At 53.4% G+C, this 16622-nt stretch overlaps 1 protein-coding gene across 4 annotated transcripts; it reads right to left on the bottom strand.

The window, feature by feature from the left end:
* Positions 1-1601: 1601 nt before the first annotated feature.
* ZSCAN18 (zinc finger and SCAN domain containing 18) lies at positions 1602-15642 on the bottom strand. 4 transcript variants are annotated; one of them, XM_086688504.1, is made up of 8 exons: positions 15545-15578; positions 14182-14212; positions 9237-9718; positions 8555-8617; positions 7416-7507; positions 6278-6377; positions 4830-4922; positions 1602-3588 (listed from the first exon to the last, which is right to left on the bottom strand). In XM_086688504.1, the coding sequence occupies exons 3-8, from the start codon at positions 9637-9639 to the stop codon at positions 2846-2848; spliced, it is 1494 nt and encodes a 497-aa protein (XP_086544630.1). In that variant the 5' UTR covers positions 9640-9718; positions 14182-14212; positions 15545-15578; the 3' UTR covers positions 1602-2845. The 4 variants fall into 4 exon arrangements, with proteins under 4 accessions (XP_086544630.1, XP_086544629.1, XP_086544631.1 ...); XM_086688503.1 differs by lacking the exon at positions 14182-14212 and having other exon boundaries at positions 15545-15642; XM_086688505.1 differs by lacking the exon at positions 14182-14212 and having other exon boundaries at positions 9237-9767; positions 15545-15606.
* Between the last annotated feature and the right edge of the window lie 980 nt (positions 15643-16622).

Genomic DNA, 16622 nt, shown 5'->3' on the forward strand with positions numbered 1-16622 from the left:
GTCTCTCACTCTCTCAAAAATAAATAAACATTTAAATAAAAAAATTTTTTTAAATTTTTTTTTTCAACATTTATTTATTTTTGGGACAGAGAGAGGCAGAGCATGAACGGGGGAGGGGCAGAGAGAGAGGGAGACACAGAATCGGAAACAGGCTCCAGGCTCTGAGCCATCAGCCCAGAGCCTGACGCGGGGCTCGAACTCACGGACCGCGAGATCGTGACCTGGCTGAAGTCGGACGCTTAACCGACTGCGCCACCCAGGCGCCCCTAAAAAATTTTTTTTAATCATGAAGGCATGTTACAGGGATGTAGGAGCCTTCTTGAAGGGACTCTCCCTGGCCACATCTGGGACAACCTGAGCACGAAAATTACCAAGGACAGCAATACGTAATAAAACTTGAAAAAACACTGAAAAAACAGGAATCCCTAAGTCCATCCTGATAGTAAAGACAAATAAATGGGAGAGAAAGGAGGGTGTTGGCTATGCAGCAGAATGCCCAGGGCTGGCTGGTAATGCCACAGAAGGAGGGCTGGCGTCAGATAACCAGTATTTTGCAACCATCTGGCAAAAATCATCAATGGAGGATGCCTCTGGGGCTGGGGGGGGGAGGGTGGCATTTTGGTGAGAAGCAGGGTATTTGCGTTATCTTAAAGCGTCTCCCCACAAATTAAGGGGGAAAAGTAACTCTAAGGTGGAGAAACTGGACAGCACTTTGAGCGAAAGAATCATCACCAACAGTAGGAATGTGGACCTCAGGCACTCCCAGGTGTGTCCCAGGTGTGTGTATGGGGGGCAGGGGCCCACGATCACAGGCAAGCAAGGGAAGATGTTCACATAGGTAGGGGTTGGACGACTTTTATTATTTTCGTGTCTCTTCTACAAGTTTGAAATTATTTCCAAATAGAAATATGAAAATATAAACAAAAAAGGCATCGACATCTAGCTGTGCACTAAAGGAAACCTCAGATAGGAAACAAACAGGATAGAGAGCTGGGCTTTCTGATAATGAAGGACCCATCAGTGGCCCTGAAGCTGATGCAAGACGCACCCCCAGGAGTTACCGCTCTGTGGCAGGAGAGGCATGCTCATGGGTTAGGCTGGGAACAAGAGTTCAGAGAGCAAATATAAATATATACATATATGTGTGCGTGTGTATGTGTGTGTGTGTGTGTGTGTATATATATATATGTATTTATGTATACATATGTATATATGTATACATATGTGTGTGTGTGTGTGTGTATATATATGTATTTAATTATTACCAGAGCCACACTCCATTCAGGATGGGGGTGAGAGGGAGACAGGCGAAGAGGGTAACTGAGCTCGGTGACTGTAACAGAGACAGGCCCCTCATACACAGTCCCAGACCCTTTCACGTGACTGAGGCCATGAGATCATGTCTCTCCAAGTACACACGAGTGGAAGTGATGTGTGTCATCTCCCAACTGAGCAAGTATGGCCTTCCCCACATGCTCCAAGGGGCCAGTGGAGAACAGAGCCACTACAGGGACAGAGCCTGGATCCCCAAATCACCACACAGAGCACAGTCCCCCTCGCTTCCACACACAAGCAACAGCAACAAACACAAGACTGTCATGTGAGTGAAGAAATAAATCCTTTATTAGGTTAAGCATCTATGATTCGGGCATCATTACAACAGACTGCCTGCTCAAACACCATGACAGAAAGAGGCACCAGTTTACCTACAAGAAGCAGTTAAGTTTATGCTCAGGCAACAGAAGCAATGCTCTAATCTGAGATCAAATGCAAAAATCAAAAGATCACCTTATGTAGCCCAAAGAATTAAGTTTCCACTTGCCCAGGCAGACACACCTCATCAACCCTTATTAGTGTTTTCAACCTGCTTTGATCATGACCATCCACCCTGAGTAAGAAATACATCTTACATTGCAACCGGGTCTCATATTTAGATATATAGCTGAAAATTTTCACAGAACAGTATTTGCCTTTACAGCCGGATGATGAATTTTTACTTAATTCTACTGATTTGCAATGCTGGTGACCGTCCACTAATTTGATTTCACAATTCAACCGGGTCTCATATTTAGATATATAGCTGAAAAGTTTCACAAAACAATATTTGCCTTTACTACACGACGAATTTTTACTTATTTCTACTGATTTGCAATGCTGGCGACCGTCCACTAATTTGGTTTCACAATTCATTAGTAGGCTGAGACGCATGGTTTGAAAGCACAGCGTTACTAGGCTCCACGCATTTTTGTGATCTTTGTAAAGCCACTCCACACATGTAGACACGTGCTTAACTAGGAAACAATTTGCTATTGAGGATTCAGAAGTGAACTTGATATCAGGTGTTTACGAAAAGACCAAACAGCTTGAGCAGAAGCCCTGGGGAGCTTGAACAAGGGGAACAGAGACAAAGCTGACTTCAGCAAGAGCCGGAGGATCACACACTTTAAGGCAACTCTACACTTTGCACAATGACAAATGTTCCAATGTGTGGGTGGTGCTAAAATGGCTACGGAAGAAAGGGGAATATTCTTTCACACCGGATAGCTCGTGCTTGCACATGGGCATCTGCATGGGTGTGTTTACAAGGAGACAAGGGCTTCCCGTGGGCCCTTCTGGGTTCTAAGTGCTTTAGCCACGTTAGCTCATTTAGAGGACAGACAGACTTACATCCACACAGATACTGCAGGAAGCCACGCAAGGGTTTCAAAGCAGCAGATACATTGCTAGGGAAATCTGGCAGGCAAGATTGCCCTCTAGGGACATAAACCTGGGCAAGCAAGGCTGTCTCTAGGGACACAAACCTGGGAGGCAAGGCTGGCCTCTAGGGACCCTACAGCAAAGCAGCTCATCGCTGAGCCTCAGGCTGCACAGGGAAAATGTCACCTGCCACACACCCCGGGAGCCCACGGAGCCTCCCGCCAGCGTGGGCACCACACGCAGCAGGGTGGGGTCCCAGGGCCCACCCCAGCGCGTAGCCTTTCTCCTTCTCATGGGTCTTCTGATGCTCGGCCAGGGCCAGGCTGAAGTGGAAGGTCTTCCAGCAGCCCTGGCACGCGTACAGCTTCCTGCCGCTGTGGCTTCGGAGATGGTCAATGAAATGTGAGATCCACGCAAAGGTCTCCCCACACTCGCTGCACGCGTAGGGCTTCCCTCGGGACAGCCCAGGCTCATCGGCAGCAGAGCAACTCGCGCCCAGGGACCCTGCGCCGAGGCCAGATGCAGTGGGCTCCTTCACATGGCGCTGCTGGGGGTGGCTCATGCTGGAGACAGGCTCAGGGCCCTGCCCGCCCACATCCTTCGAGTGGGGCCTTTTTCTTCCAAGGCCTTGGCGTGGGGCAGCTGGAGCTACAGGCACAGTAGGGCTCTCCCCTGCTGTGCCCCTGTCCTGGGCTGGCTCCCGGATGACTGACTGCCTCTGGGCTCTGGGGACAGGGCTTGGTTCCCTCTCCTGAGGTTCCAGAACCTTCTGCGGCTGCTCTTCCTCCTCCGGAGCAGCACCCGTCAAGGGGCAAACGAGAATTTCCCTTGTGATCCTCTCCATCAGCGTCTCGCACATGCTCTCTTTACTTTCCTGCCACCTCCTATCCCCTAAAACAAGGTCACGGTGTGAGCAGTCCCACCTCCCAGGGCTCAGAGAAGCAAGCTGCCATGTGAGCAGGAAACCTAACAAAAGGCGTGGGCTGGGGGCTGTGAAGGTGGACAGGATGGAAAGCCGGAGCAAGGGGGAAGCGGGTGAGGATGTGAGGGCTTTGCATGCACACCATCAGTCAATACCCTCCACAAACCCAGGGGCAATGGGCTGAAACAAAATCACTCAGAAGACTGCCGTGTGTCCCCATGTGCTTTCCCTTTTCTGGCACTCCCTGAGCTCACGACTGCCCACCTGCTGGCACTCCCGGCCTGTCTTGCAGCCGAAGCGGCCACGTGAGCAAGCTATGGTCAATGGGATGGATGCACAAGTGTAAGGTTTGTGGAGGGGCTTCCTCCTTCCTGCAGCTGTGGATGTGGGAGCCACAGCAGCCATCCCAAACCGCACGAGAGCAGACACTGGCAATGCAGCCATGAGCTGGAGGGAGCCTGCATCCCTCACCAGGAAGGGCCAAATAATCCCCTATGTGGTAACTAACGTGTTACAATGGCAGCCCCCAATGAAGCCAGTCTCCTGGGATTTGGGCCCTTGGGGAGTACCCCCTCCCCCACATGCACAGACATACAAACCATGCACATTGGCTTGGCCACATGACCTACTATGGTCTACAGGACATTAAGCATGCATGACAGAAGCAAAAATTTAAAAAGAACCTGCACAATGGTGCCTCCCCTCCTGGAATGCTCCAGAACTCAAATGCCATGCCATGAGGAAGCTCAAACTAACTACTTGGAGGGGCAACATGGAGAACGCAGGTTGACAGCCTCAGCTGAGCTGCCTGGCAAGAGCCAGCACTAACCACCGCTGGTGTGAGTGAGACCGCCAGGGACATTCCAGCCCAGCCAAGCTTCCTGATGACTGTGGCTGTGTATGCGGCCCAGCAACCAGCAAAGGGAGCATAACAGACGCCCATCCCATCCCAGTCAATCCACAGGATCATAACCACCAACACTGCTGCTGTTTAGGAGACTGAGTTTGGGGGCCGTTTGTGACACAGTGAAAGATTGTTAGAACAGCTGGATTCCTGCCTCCTGCTCTGACACTGGGGTGGGGGGCGGCCAAGGTACAGGACAGGTGGTGGGAGAAGAGCGAGGTCAAAGTTGAGGAGCTGTGGAGAGCTTCCACCAGCCTTGGAAAGGTGCCCCTCTACCCCAGCCTCACCACGGTTCTCGGGCCTCACCTGAGAAGCTGCCTTCCGGTGGTTCAGCTTCAACCAACCGAAGCTCCTCTGTCTCCAGCCTGCAGGTGTCATCAGGCTGGGCGAGCTGGTACCCTGAGTGCGATCAAAACACACAAAAACAGAGAGAGACACTGAAGCCAGAGTAGAAAGCAGCCAATGATGCGCCTCAAGCCCCATGGGCTGGCCAGGAAGGGCAGCAGGGCCTCTGCTCTGGACACTGTCCTTTCCTCTGCCCTGGACACTCACCGAAGCTGCCTCACTCAGAGCCCTGGAGTGCTGGGGGTTCCAAGAACACTGGGGAAGGGGTGAAGAAGAGGGCCTACCGAGACAGAGCCGGACAGCCAACAGGGAAGTGGGGGAATTCAATGGAGAGCAAAGTCAGAGAAGAACATAAAACTACAACCACAAAGAGCTCAGACGTCTGTGTTGGGGCCTGTGTTGTGGGCGACGATGTCCACTCAAGAGAGAAGAGCCATGAAGGCCAAGAGGCTCCGTCTGAGTACCAAGGACGATAGTAAAGTTGACGACTGGTGCCAGGAGGCCTTTCCACATTCGGAAGCTTTGGGTCCTACGAGCAGGGGCTGCAAACTCAAAACCCCAGGGCTGTGGCAGAACTCAACCCTGTACAGTGAGAAGGGTAGGGCCAAGGTGGGGACACAGGCAAATTCATTCACCGTCAAATTTGTTCAAAACGCTGTGGGGCCTCAAGGCGCCTGGGTGGCTCAGTCGGTTTAAGGGTCTGACTTTGGCTCAGGTCATGATCTCCTGGTTCGTGGGTTCGAACCCCACACCGGGAGCTCTGCTGTAAGCATGGAGCCTGCTTCGGATCCTCTGTCTCCCTCTCTCTGCCCTTTCCCCACCAGCATGTGTGCACTCTTTCTCTCAACATAAACATTGGGGTGCCTGGTCATGATCTCATGGTTTGTGGGTTTGAGCCCTGTGTGTCAGGCTCTGTGCTGGCAGCTCAGAGCCTGGAGCCTGCTTTGGATTCTGTGTCTCCCTATCTCTCTGCCCCTCCCCTGACCTATCTCTCAAAAATAAACATTAAAATGTTTTTTTAATAAATAAGCAAATATTACAAAAACAAACACTGTGGGGGGGGGGGGGGGTGCCTAGGTGGCTCAGTCAGTTCAGCATCCGACTTTGGCCCAGGTCACAATATTGTGGTTTGTGAGTTTGAGCCCTGCGTCAGTACTTGGGAGACTGGAGCCTGCTTCTGATTCTGTGTCTCCCTGTCTCTGTCTCTCTGCTCCTCCCCTGTTCACGCTCTGGCTCCCTCTCTCTCTCTCTCTCTCCCCCTCTCTCTCAAAAATAAACATTAAAAAAAAACAAAACAAAAAACACTGTGGGGCCATAACCAATGCTCCATGTGGGAGTCGGAATCCCCTAGGCCAATCCTCTTGGAAGAGGACAGGGTACAGCATGAGGCTGTGGGGGACAAGTCTCACCCCACAGGAGCAGTTTCCGGAAGGTCTTCAGGTTCTCCTCTGCCGGGTCCAGGTGGCCCCATTCCCCCAGGTACAGAGGCATCTCCGGAAATGTCAACTTCTGAAACGGCAGCACCACCAAGGCTGAGGCTTCCCGTCCAGAGGGAGGGTGGACCCTCAGTCCCATGATCACAGTGAGCACAGCGGGGGTGGCACCATCCTGAGGGTTCTCACCCACCACCTAGCAGGGCCTGGACCCAGATCCCAGGTTAACACGGGGGCTGGGTTTCTTCGCCTCAGCACTATGGACTTTCTTCTGGCAGGACCAACCCTGGGCACTGCAGGCTGTTTCCCAGCCTCTTCCTCTGGGTATTAGCAGCACCTCCTCCCCCAGCCAAATACTGACAACCAAAGCTGTCTCCAGATGTCACCAAATGTCCCCCAGAGGGCAAAACCCCAACATCTCTTATCTCCTCCATCCCTGCATGGGCCCCAGGCCGGCACCCAGGAGACAGGTGGACCAGAACAGCCACGCTTACTGCCCTTAGGAGAAGCAGTCACCCATGACAAAGGCCACAGAGGAGACAAGTGCGCCATGGGCCCCACAAGGGCTGGGAGATGTGTCCACCGGGCAGGGGATAGGGCACGACCAGGCCCAGAATGCAGAAGGGGGTATGGCAGTGGGGAGGGAACCCTGCAGGACAGGGGCAGCTGGCCTGGCAGGAGGTGAGAAGGAGGCTGTGGTGGCAGGAACAGTGCACTCGCCCAGAGGAGACAACAGAACAGGGCGATGGAAGCAGCTAAAGGGACTGGGGCCTGGGAGTCACCACAAACCAGGTTGGTAGGGGGCTGACAGAAAGGGACCACCTGTCCAACACCCCCAAGGGGGCACTCGGGCCCCTTTGTTCTGATCTCAGAGACCTCTCCTTGCCTCACCCCCACCTCCTCTTGGCTTCCTGGGGAGGGAGCAGCCTAGGTGTGCAGCCCAGGAACCTCAGCCCAGACCCCCTTCTCCTGTGGCTGGGCCCCCATCCCTCTCAGGGCCAGCTGGCAGCATATTAATGACAGGGGCAAGGAGAGAGCCTAATAAGCTAGGGGGACAGCTCCTCCTCCTTGGGGACAGGCCCTGAGAACCCTGGACAAGACAGACCCCACGCACCTTTGGCTCAGTCTTAGCAGGCTTGGGCTGTTCGGGTTTCTTGTCCCCGGCACACCCTTGTTCCAGAAGCACAGGGTCTGGAGCAGGACAGGCTGGTAGAAGGGGACACAGAGCTGAGCAGACTAGTGTCACACAGCTGGGCAGCCCAAGCCAATCAGGGAGACCCCAGGGCCCCCCGCGCACAGGCCCCAGGAAGAGAGGGAAGAGTTGTCAGACTCAGAGGCAGAAGGTCTCAGCGCTCATGTCACGGTAGGTCTCAAGCTCAAGGGACCCTACAATTGTCCTCAGGTGACAGAGCAGAGTAGCCAAGAAGAAAGCAAAAAGAAGCTCACGGTCAACAGTGGCTTTCTAACGAAAGCCCACAAAGCAGGTAACACTTTTCTACCAGTTAGATTGGTGGAAATCTTAAAAAGCAATGACACAATACGGCATAGATGTGGGCAAACGGGCACCTTGTGCACTGGCACCGTATGTGCTACATAACTTCGCACGACCATGCAGAAATGTCCTTTGTCCAGTGATCGTGAGGAACCCACCTAAACACACAAAACATCCACACAAGGCACATGCCTGCGGACGTTTCACGGTGCATTTGTAGGAAGAGGCAGAAACCTTAATGGCCGTAAATCCCAACTCTAGGCCAAGGAAGGGCGGATCCTGTGAAATGCCGAGAAAGTAAGGAGATGGTGCTGGCCACTGCCTGGATGGGCCTGGGTGGGTGAGACGTTGCTCTACGCAAACAGCACGAGCTCCAGCACGAGTATATCGTCTCCAGGGACACTGGCCACAAGCCCTCTCAGGGCTCAGGGCTGAGATGTGTGCGTGTGTGTGCAAGAGATGAAGGAACACATGCCAGGGCACACCATTTGGTTTTAGCTGTGGAGGGCACATGGAGGCGGGGGGAGATTTTCTTTGTACCTCAATGCTTTTTGGTGTTTATGGTAAAGCATGAACAACCCGCGTAATCTTTGAAGATTAATTATAAATAGCTGTCGTGTTCACCAGAGCCTACAGGAAGAAGTCAGTCAGCACAGACTGCCAGACCTTGGCTCCCATGAGAACCTCCGTGGCATCTGCCTCATGCCCTCCCCCAACCAAGCACTGGCCCACACCCGTCCCAGGGCTAACTGCTCACTCACAGATGTTGGGGGCGGCCTGGGTCTCACTGGGCTCCACGTCTTCACCAGTCTTCACGGACCCATCTGGTAATAGAGCAGATGGCAAAGGCTCAGCGAGCTTCCCACGCTGCCCCTCGCTCAGAGCTGTGGACAGCCCCATGGCAGACTCAACAGCATCCCTGTTTATACTCGAGGGGAAGTGAGAGATGTGCTAACAATCACACAGTGAACCTGCAGGGGGTGGGAGCAGACAAGGCTCCAGGACCCCATCACCAGCAGTCCCTCAGGCCCCGCCCTCTGATGTGGTAGAGACTCTGCCCACCCAGCCCCAGCGCAGAAACAGATGCCCAGGACATTTACTGTTTTTAAGGGGCTGGTTCCCCCAGCTTCCTTGTATCTGGAAGGCAGATGTGAGGGCAGGAGCCCAAGCAGCCTTCCCTGCCCATGAGGCAACTCTGGGCAGGGTGGTGGGGCCGAGGAGCTACCTCAGCTGAGGAGCTGCTCAGCTATCCCTGCTGAGGAGCTACCCCAGCAGTTCAGGGCTGCTCACCTCTGTGCCTCTTATACACAGGGGAATTCAACTCTCAGGTAAGCCACTGACTGGAGTTTGGGCCCTATGCTGTCAACTTTACTCCTCCCAGGGCTGACCACCACCCTTCCTATCTCTTCTGTGCTGTGCTCTCCTCTGGGGTGGTGGACTCACCTGGCTCCTCTAGGGCGTCGGCAAGGTCCTTCACCAGGGAGGCTGCCTTCTGGCAGTTCTCAGGATGCTGTGCCACCACTGAGGACCGTACTTTGTCCGGCAGGGCGCTCAGGAACTGCTCCAGCACCAGCAGCTCCAGCATCTGCTCCTTGGAGTGCGCCTCAGGGCGCAGCCACTGGCGGCACAGCTCATACAGCTGGTCCAGGGCCTGGTGGGGCCCTGCAGCTTCCTGGTAGATGAAGTTCCGGAAATGCAGGCGGGAGGACTCAAGGTTGGCAGGGACCTCCCCAAGGCCACTCCTGGAGTCCTCTTGCTGGTCCTCAGCTGCTGATCCTAGCATGGGCAGTTCTGGGGGAGCTGGGGAGCTCCTGGGGTTGGCAAACGCCTTCTCCAGCGGCAACATCTTTCCAAACCTACACTGGTAAATGTGACTATCCAGGGACAGGGCACCTGTCGTGGAGGGCAAGTTCACGTAACTGCAGCTGCAAGGGAGAGACACCAGGGATGGCAGGACGCTCTGGGATCTCAGCCCTGCACAGGACAGACAGACATGACTACAGACAGACAATGAGAAGCAAGCCATGGGGGCATCCAGACCCCAACATGGATGAGCTCCTCAGTCCCACCCTCCACACCGAGAGTCCACACAGGTTTCCAAGCAATCTGCTTGTTAAGTATCAGCAGAGTCTTGTATGTGTACAGATAAAAATTAACATAAAATGTTGGAAGTGACAACTCATTTTGTAAGACGGCTATTACCAGGATTAAAAAAAATAAATCAGTCACAATTAGGATAAAGAAAAGTTACAGGATAATCTCACTTTCAAAGATAAAAATTTTAAAACGTTACTAACTTCATTCCAACAACGTATACTCGATGCATGGGATACCATGCCAGATTTGGGTGTATCCCAGACTTCCTTCCACATTTGGGAGGCCTAGGTGCCAGGACTGCTCCTCTTCTTAAGACAACTAAAAATCCAAATACAGCTGAACCTTGAACAATACGGGTTTGACCTGCATGGGTCCACTTTAAGGAGCATTTTCTTTATAAATACAGTAAAATACTGTAAACGCATTTTCTCTTCCGTAAAATTTTCTTAACACTTTTTCCCTAACTCACTTTATTATAAGAACACAGTACATGATATATATAACATACCCAACACAGGTTAATCAACTGTTTATGTGATCAGTAAGGCTTCTGGTCAACAGCAGACTATTGGCAGTTAAGTGTCTGGGAAGTCAAAAGTTATATATGGATTTTCCGGTATGCCCTAACCCTCACCTTGTTCAAGGGTCAAATGTAGATCAGTGGACAACCAGCATCTATTTCTGGGAATGACACAGGACTGCAGACCTGGCCTGACCCGCCCACAGAACCAGGTGGGAGGCAGAAGTTGACCAGGAGTAGGGAATCGATGGTGCGGGGGAGGGAAGGGACTGTGGTGTTCAGGTCCTGTCAGCATCCTCTCCTCCCCTGGCTGATCCTGACGGGCAGACGCATCACTTGGGAGAAGCTAGATTTCGGGTCTGTAGGTGAAATCTCTTGATTGTGACCCCTGACAAACACCGAGCAAGCTGAAGGCCAGAAGCTGGCAGGGCCACGGGGGACCAGGCCTCTGGCTGCCAGCTTCGGGCCCACGATGTTCTCACTGGCTATGAGCATCCAAGGACAGAGCTCCAGCTCCTCTCAGAATCTGTGGGGTCTACACTTCTCCCCACACAACCAGAAAACCCTCAGACCCCGCTGGGAGGGAGACACCCCCAAAGAGAAGCGGCACCCAAACCCGGTGGGAATGCTCCCCCTGGCTGAACCACAGAAACCAACCATGTTTTCTTCCGAACACGTCTGAGGAATTTAGGAAAATGTGTGTGAGCACAGCTGTGGTGAGGACGTTTCCTCAGCAATCCTGCTTTTCCAGAGAAACCTCTGCAATGCAGGACCGGGCATTGATGACCTCCTCCATGGAAAGTGAAGATGCGCTCTGACATTTCACCGGCGCCTGCGGCCCAGGACCTCGGGGCGGCGGGGGTGTCTGACTCCATGTACGTGGACTGGCAAATCCACAGAGACGGAAAGTAGCTCCGTGGCTGCCGGGGGCAGACGAGGGGGTCAGGGTCAGAGCGATGAAAACGTCCTAAAATCAGCTGTGGTGTTGGCTGTACAACTGTGAATATGGGCAAAACCACTGAACTGCACACTTCACACAGGTGATCTCTTTTGGGGTGTCAGTTACATCTAATAAAGCTGCTGGAAAGAGAAGAGGTGGCAGAAACTGAAGCACCCGCCGCCGTCCTCTCCCAGAGCCTAGACTGAGTCAGAGTTCCATTTCCCTCAAGGAAGAAAGAGCTCGCCAGGCCACCCTTCCCACCGCCCTCCATTCATGTCCTCCCCTCTGTTCCCTGAGCACAACCCCCCTACCGCCCCCCCCCCCCGCCCTGCTCCCCACAGCAGGCTCTTCTGTGCCAGCCGGGTCTGGGCTCTGATGGGTCCCCCAGGGACACCTTCCCTCCGCGGCCTGCTCAATTCCTCCCATCCATACCTCCTCACTCCCTCTTCCCTGCCTTCCACCTGCCTCTCCCACTGCAATGTAAACCCCATGACAGCAGGGGTTACTCACTGTTGACTGTAAATTATTTTCATCAAGAGCCTTGCTGGCTGTGCCGAATTTTCATTGGCCATTATCCCTGGGATCAGGGTGGTGATATATTGGGAAGGTAAACCTACAAGTGGGATACCTGGACCACTGGGCCTGTGCTATGACCCACTACGGCCCACAGGAGGCAGCCTAACTCCTGCCACCCACTATGGCAATGCTCAACAGGGTGGCCCTTCCTCACACCCCCGCACCAGGGCCCTCAGACTTCATTTTGGGCCATCTGCTCATTTTGCTGTCAGAGTTTTCTCAGGACTGCTTTAGCTCTGTGAGTCAACTGCCTGCTTTTCAGTGGCCATTTTTTAAAAAATTTTTAATGTTTATTTATTTTTGAGAGAGGGAGAGGGGAAGAGAGAGAGACAGCGCGAGCAGGGAAGGGGCAGAGAGAGAGGGAGACACAGAATCTGAAACAGGCTCCAGGCTCTGAGCTGTCAGCACAGAGTCTGACGCAGGGCTCAAACTCACAAACCATGAGATCATGACCTGAGCCGAAGTCAGACAACCAACTGACTGAGCCACCAAGGCACTCCTTCAGTGGCCATTTTCTTCCAGCTCCCTTCTATTAAATAATTAAAGTGGTGTCTGTCTGGCCTGGTCTTGCCAGCAGCCCAGTCTGTGACTTATCTTTTCACTTCATGCTCTCTTTTTGCTACACCATAAAGTTCTAATGTTTCTTATTGTCAAATGTGCTTTTTTTCTTCCTAAAAAAGATGTGGAGTTCAGAAACTTGTTTATAAAGAGCTTCCTTCGAATTTTTAATTAGAAATGCACTCAAGATTAGAAATGCACTCAGGCGGCGCCTGGGTGGCGCAGTCGGTTAAGCGTCCGACTTCAGCCAGGTCACGATCTCGTGATCCGTGAGTTCGAGCCCCGCGTCAGGCTCTGGGCTGATGGCTCAGAGCCTGGAGCCGGTTTCCGATTCTGTGTCTCCCTCTCTCTCTGCCCCTCCCCCGTTCATGCTCTGTCTTTCTCTGTCCCAAAAAATAAAATAAAAAAAAAAAACGTTGAAAAAAAAAAATTAAAAAAAAAAAAAAAAGAAATGCACTCAGGGCACCGGTGGGCCTCAGTCGGTTAAGCATCTGACTCTTGGTTTTGACCCAAGTCATGATCTCATGGTTCATGAGTTCCAGCCCCAGGGTGAACCCTGTATCGGGATCTGTGCTGACAGCGTGGAGCCTGCTTAGGACTCTCTGCTCCTCCCCTGCTTGAGCACACTCTCTCTCTCTCAAAATAAATAAACTTAATTTTTTTTTTTTTTTTTTTTTTAATGCACTCTTGCATTAATTCTGCTAGGGGCCAGGGTTGGCAAATGCAGGACAGGTGGTTTCGGTTGAGACAACTCAACTTCGCCTTGTGGCTGAAAACAGACAGAGCACCCGCATGCCATGGGCCTGCCTGTGTCCCCAAACAACTTCATTACAAAAACGGGCTGCTGGTTGGCCTGTAGGCCAGAGTTTCCCAATCCCAGTTCCAGACTCTAGCTCTTTTAACCATGTTTCTGCCTTTAACCTAGAGCCTCGCCTGGCAAGAGAAGTGTGCCAGCTCCAGCCAGCTGGCACGACCACATTTATCCCAACAGGCACAGGACATGTGGGGCTTTGTGTGGTATATGGGCAGATGTGTGGTCACATAAGCAAGTAATTTTGGTTTTCTTAAGATACCACAGGCACGATCATCCTGTCCGGGGCCTGTCTCCACAAAGTTAACCAAAGATAACTCACTAATGTGTGCATGCATGGACCTTATCTTCTCTCATCAGAGCCTCACAACCTGGTCATGCTGCTGCAAGGATGACCTTGTTAGGCAGAGGGACCACCAGAACTCCTTCCTGTCTCCAGATTCCTTGAGCAAGGCCATTCTCCATGGCCCAAGTTCCTCTTGGCTCACTCACCAAGCAGACTTCCCCCCATCACACACACATCTCAGGGCCACTCAGGATTTGCCTCAGATGGGGATGGAAATTTCTTGGAGCCCAGACTCCCCCTGCACCCCATGGATATGTCTGAGGTTGATCCTATGAGCCTGGCCCTCCTGGTCCTGGGATGCAGAGGAAGCCAAGGGGGGGGGGGGGTGTGGGCAGCTGAGCTGAGAGGTCTCCAAGCACTGTGGGCCTCCTGCAGGCAAATCCCTTTCCCACTGGGCTAAGCAGGGCTCACGCTTAGCTCCCAACTCTTCAGCTCTACCTCCAGGCCCTGCCGTGCCCCCCTTCTCCTCTCCCCACAGTCCCACCTGATGTTACTTAGGACATTCACAGGGTCTCCTGGCATCACCCAATAGTTACTCACCCATTACAAAGGGGCGAAAGGTGCCTTTAGACTGAAAAAAAAAATGCACATGAAGGGATCATCCTTAACATCTCGGCTGTCCTCTGTGGTCCCTGGCAAGAGCACAAACTCTGGATCCACCCCAGAGCACAGACGGCACGAAAATCAAGCAACCTCCTGCACAACTGGCCTGAGCTTCCCCAAAGCCTCAAGGACAGAACTCAAAGGACAGGAACTCACAGACTCAAGGAACGGGCAGAGGAACAGCAGCAATACACATGTGGCCCTGTACCAGGAAAGGAAATTTCTACAGGATGGTTGGGAGGACTGGGGCAATGGGAGGCTAGACCCTGGTATGGAGAAGAGGACTGTGAGGTTGTCCACCTTAGCCTCCAAGGGGTCAGCTCAGTACACGTTGTGTCTGTGAGAGAGGAGGGGGGAGGAGGTGGAAAAGGGAGGGGGGGGAGCCTGACAGAGGGAGAAGGGGAGGAAGTGGGCAGCGAGGAGAGAAAAGAGCACAACACGTACAAAATACTAACAGGTGAATCAGACCAAAAGGCATGCAGTTATAAGGCCTTTCTTTAGAACTTCTCTATAAATTCTTTAATAAAAGGTCTAAAAAACATCCTCAGTCGTCCCCACTCCCCCTTGCGGGCTACTTTCACAGCAGCATCACGGAAACCCATTCTTACCCTCTCTCTTGGGTTTCTTCGCCCACCAAAGGGACCCTACAGCAGGAGCAGACACTTAATTCAAACTGAAGCCATCCCCAGGTGACTGGGAAGAGTCAGGGCGTCTAAGGGCCTCGAGGATCCCCGGGGCACAGACAACGCCTCACCCCCAGCCTCACCCCAGGTCCCACCCCCTGGCCCCACCCCCGGCTCCACCCCAGGACTGCTCGGCCCGACCCCTCACTCAGGTGAACGCGCACACTAGAGGAACCTCCGCCTCGTCCCTGCTTCCCCACCGGGATGCCACAGGCTGCCCCTCCCGCCTACTAGGGGCACCCTTAGCCCTTATGTCCCCTCTCGTAACCCCCTCCCTCTACCAGGCCGCAGGATGGCGCCCTTAACCCTTCCCTATTCCCACACCCAAGAGGGGTAGCCAGGCCCTCGTCTACCTGCGGTCTCTCAGCCCCGCCCCCTCCGACCCACACGCCTCCCCCACCGCACTTCCACTCCAGGGGCTCCCGGGCTCTTCCCCTCCCCCTCCCAGCCTCCCACCCCGGCCCAACCTCCTCCCTTCCCCCTCCGGGGTCGCTCCCTCCCCATCCTCCCCACCACTCCAGGTCACCTCCGAACGCTGCTGCGCTGCGCACACTGGCGGGACCGCTACGATCCGCTCAGGAAAAGCACGGCGTAGCGCACTGCAGAGCCAGACCTACCTCTTGCGTAGCGGTCCCAGGCCGGTTCCAGCCGCCAGGAGCTCGGAGCGATGGCGTCAGCTGAGACTGCGCTTGCGCGCTGGGCCTGCGCGGCGGACTACGACCCCCAGAGGGCAATTGGCCATCCCCCAGGGTTGGGGCGGAGCGAAGATGCAACGGCTGAAAGGACAGCCAATCAGAGGCAGAGCTAGCCTCGCTCAGCATCTCGCCCCCCGTGCGCCTGCGTCTTTTTCGATCCATAGCAACGCGGTAAAACAGGTGGAGGGGGAAAAAAAAACAGGTGGGGGGGGCGGAAAAATACCGCCGGGAGAGACTGAGGCAGTGAGAGACACAGACTAGGAGACACAGCGACAGGGAGTGACAGAAACCAGAGGACCCAGGGCTCCGCATATCCAAAGATGGAGAAATAGGGACAAGGAGTCCCAGAGTATCAGAGATGGTGGGATAGAGAGAGGAGGGTAAAGAGACAGGGGGAGGTGAAAGGCAGAGGCACGGTGAAAGGGAGAAAGATCATGAAGGGGAGGTCCAGGGGCGCCTGAGTGGCTCAGTCTGTTACGCTTCGGACTCTTGGTGCCAGCTCAGATCATGATCTCACGGTTGGTGGGATCGGGCCCCGTGTTGGGCTCTGCACTGAGGGCATGGAGCCTGCTTCAGATTCTCTCAGTACCTCTCTCAAAAAAATAAACTTAAAAAAAAAAAAAAAAGATTTTTTCTTAAAAAAAAAAAAAAAAAAAAAGCTCTTTAAATTAAAAGAAAAAAAGGGGGGGGGGGTCCAGGGGCACCTCAGTCAGTAGACCACGCGACTCCATCTTGGGGTCGGGTCGTGAGTTCAAACTCCACATTGGATGTAGAGCCTACTTTTAAAAAAAGAAGGGGAGGTCCAGAGACTGGGAGACTCAGATATGGATAGAGACCCAGAGACAGTGAGAAAGTCAGGGATAGACTGAAATAGGTAGACCCAGCGTTGGGAAAACAGACCCAAAGACAGGAGACTAAGCTAAGAAGACCCAGAGAAGGTAAAAAGCGGAAACGTGGAGACAACAGAGATGGAGAGGCTCGGAGCCCGAGAAACAGCGGT

Source organism: Puma concolor, chromosome E2 (genome assembly GCF_028749965.1).
Source record: "Puma concolor isolate L17-30 chromosome E2, mPumCon1.1.hap2, whole genome shotgun sequence".
NCBI lineage: Eukaryota > Metazoa > Chordata > Mammalia > Carnivora > Felidae > Puma > Puma concolor.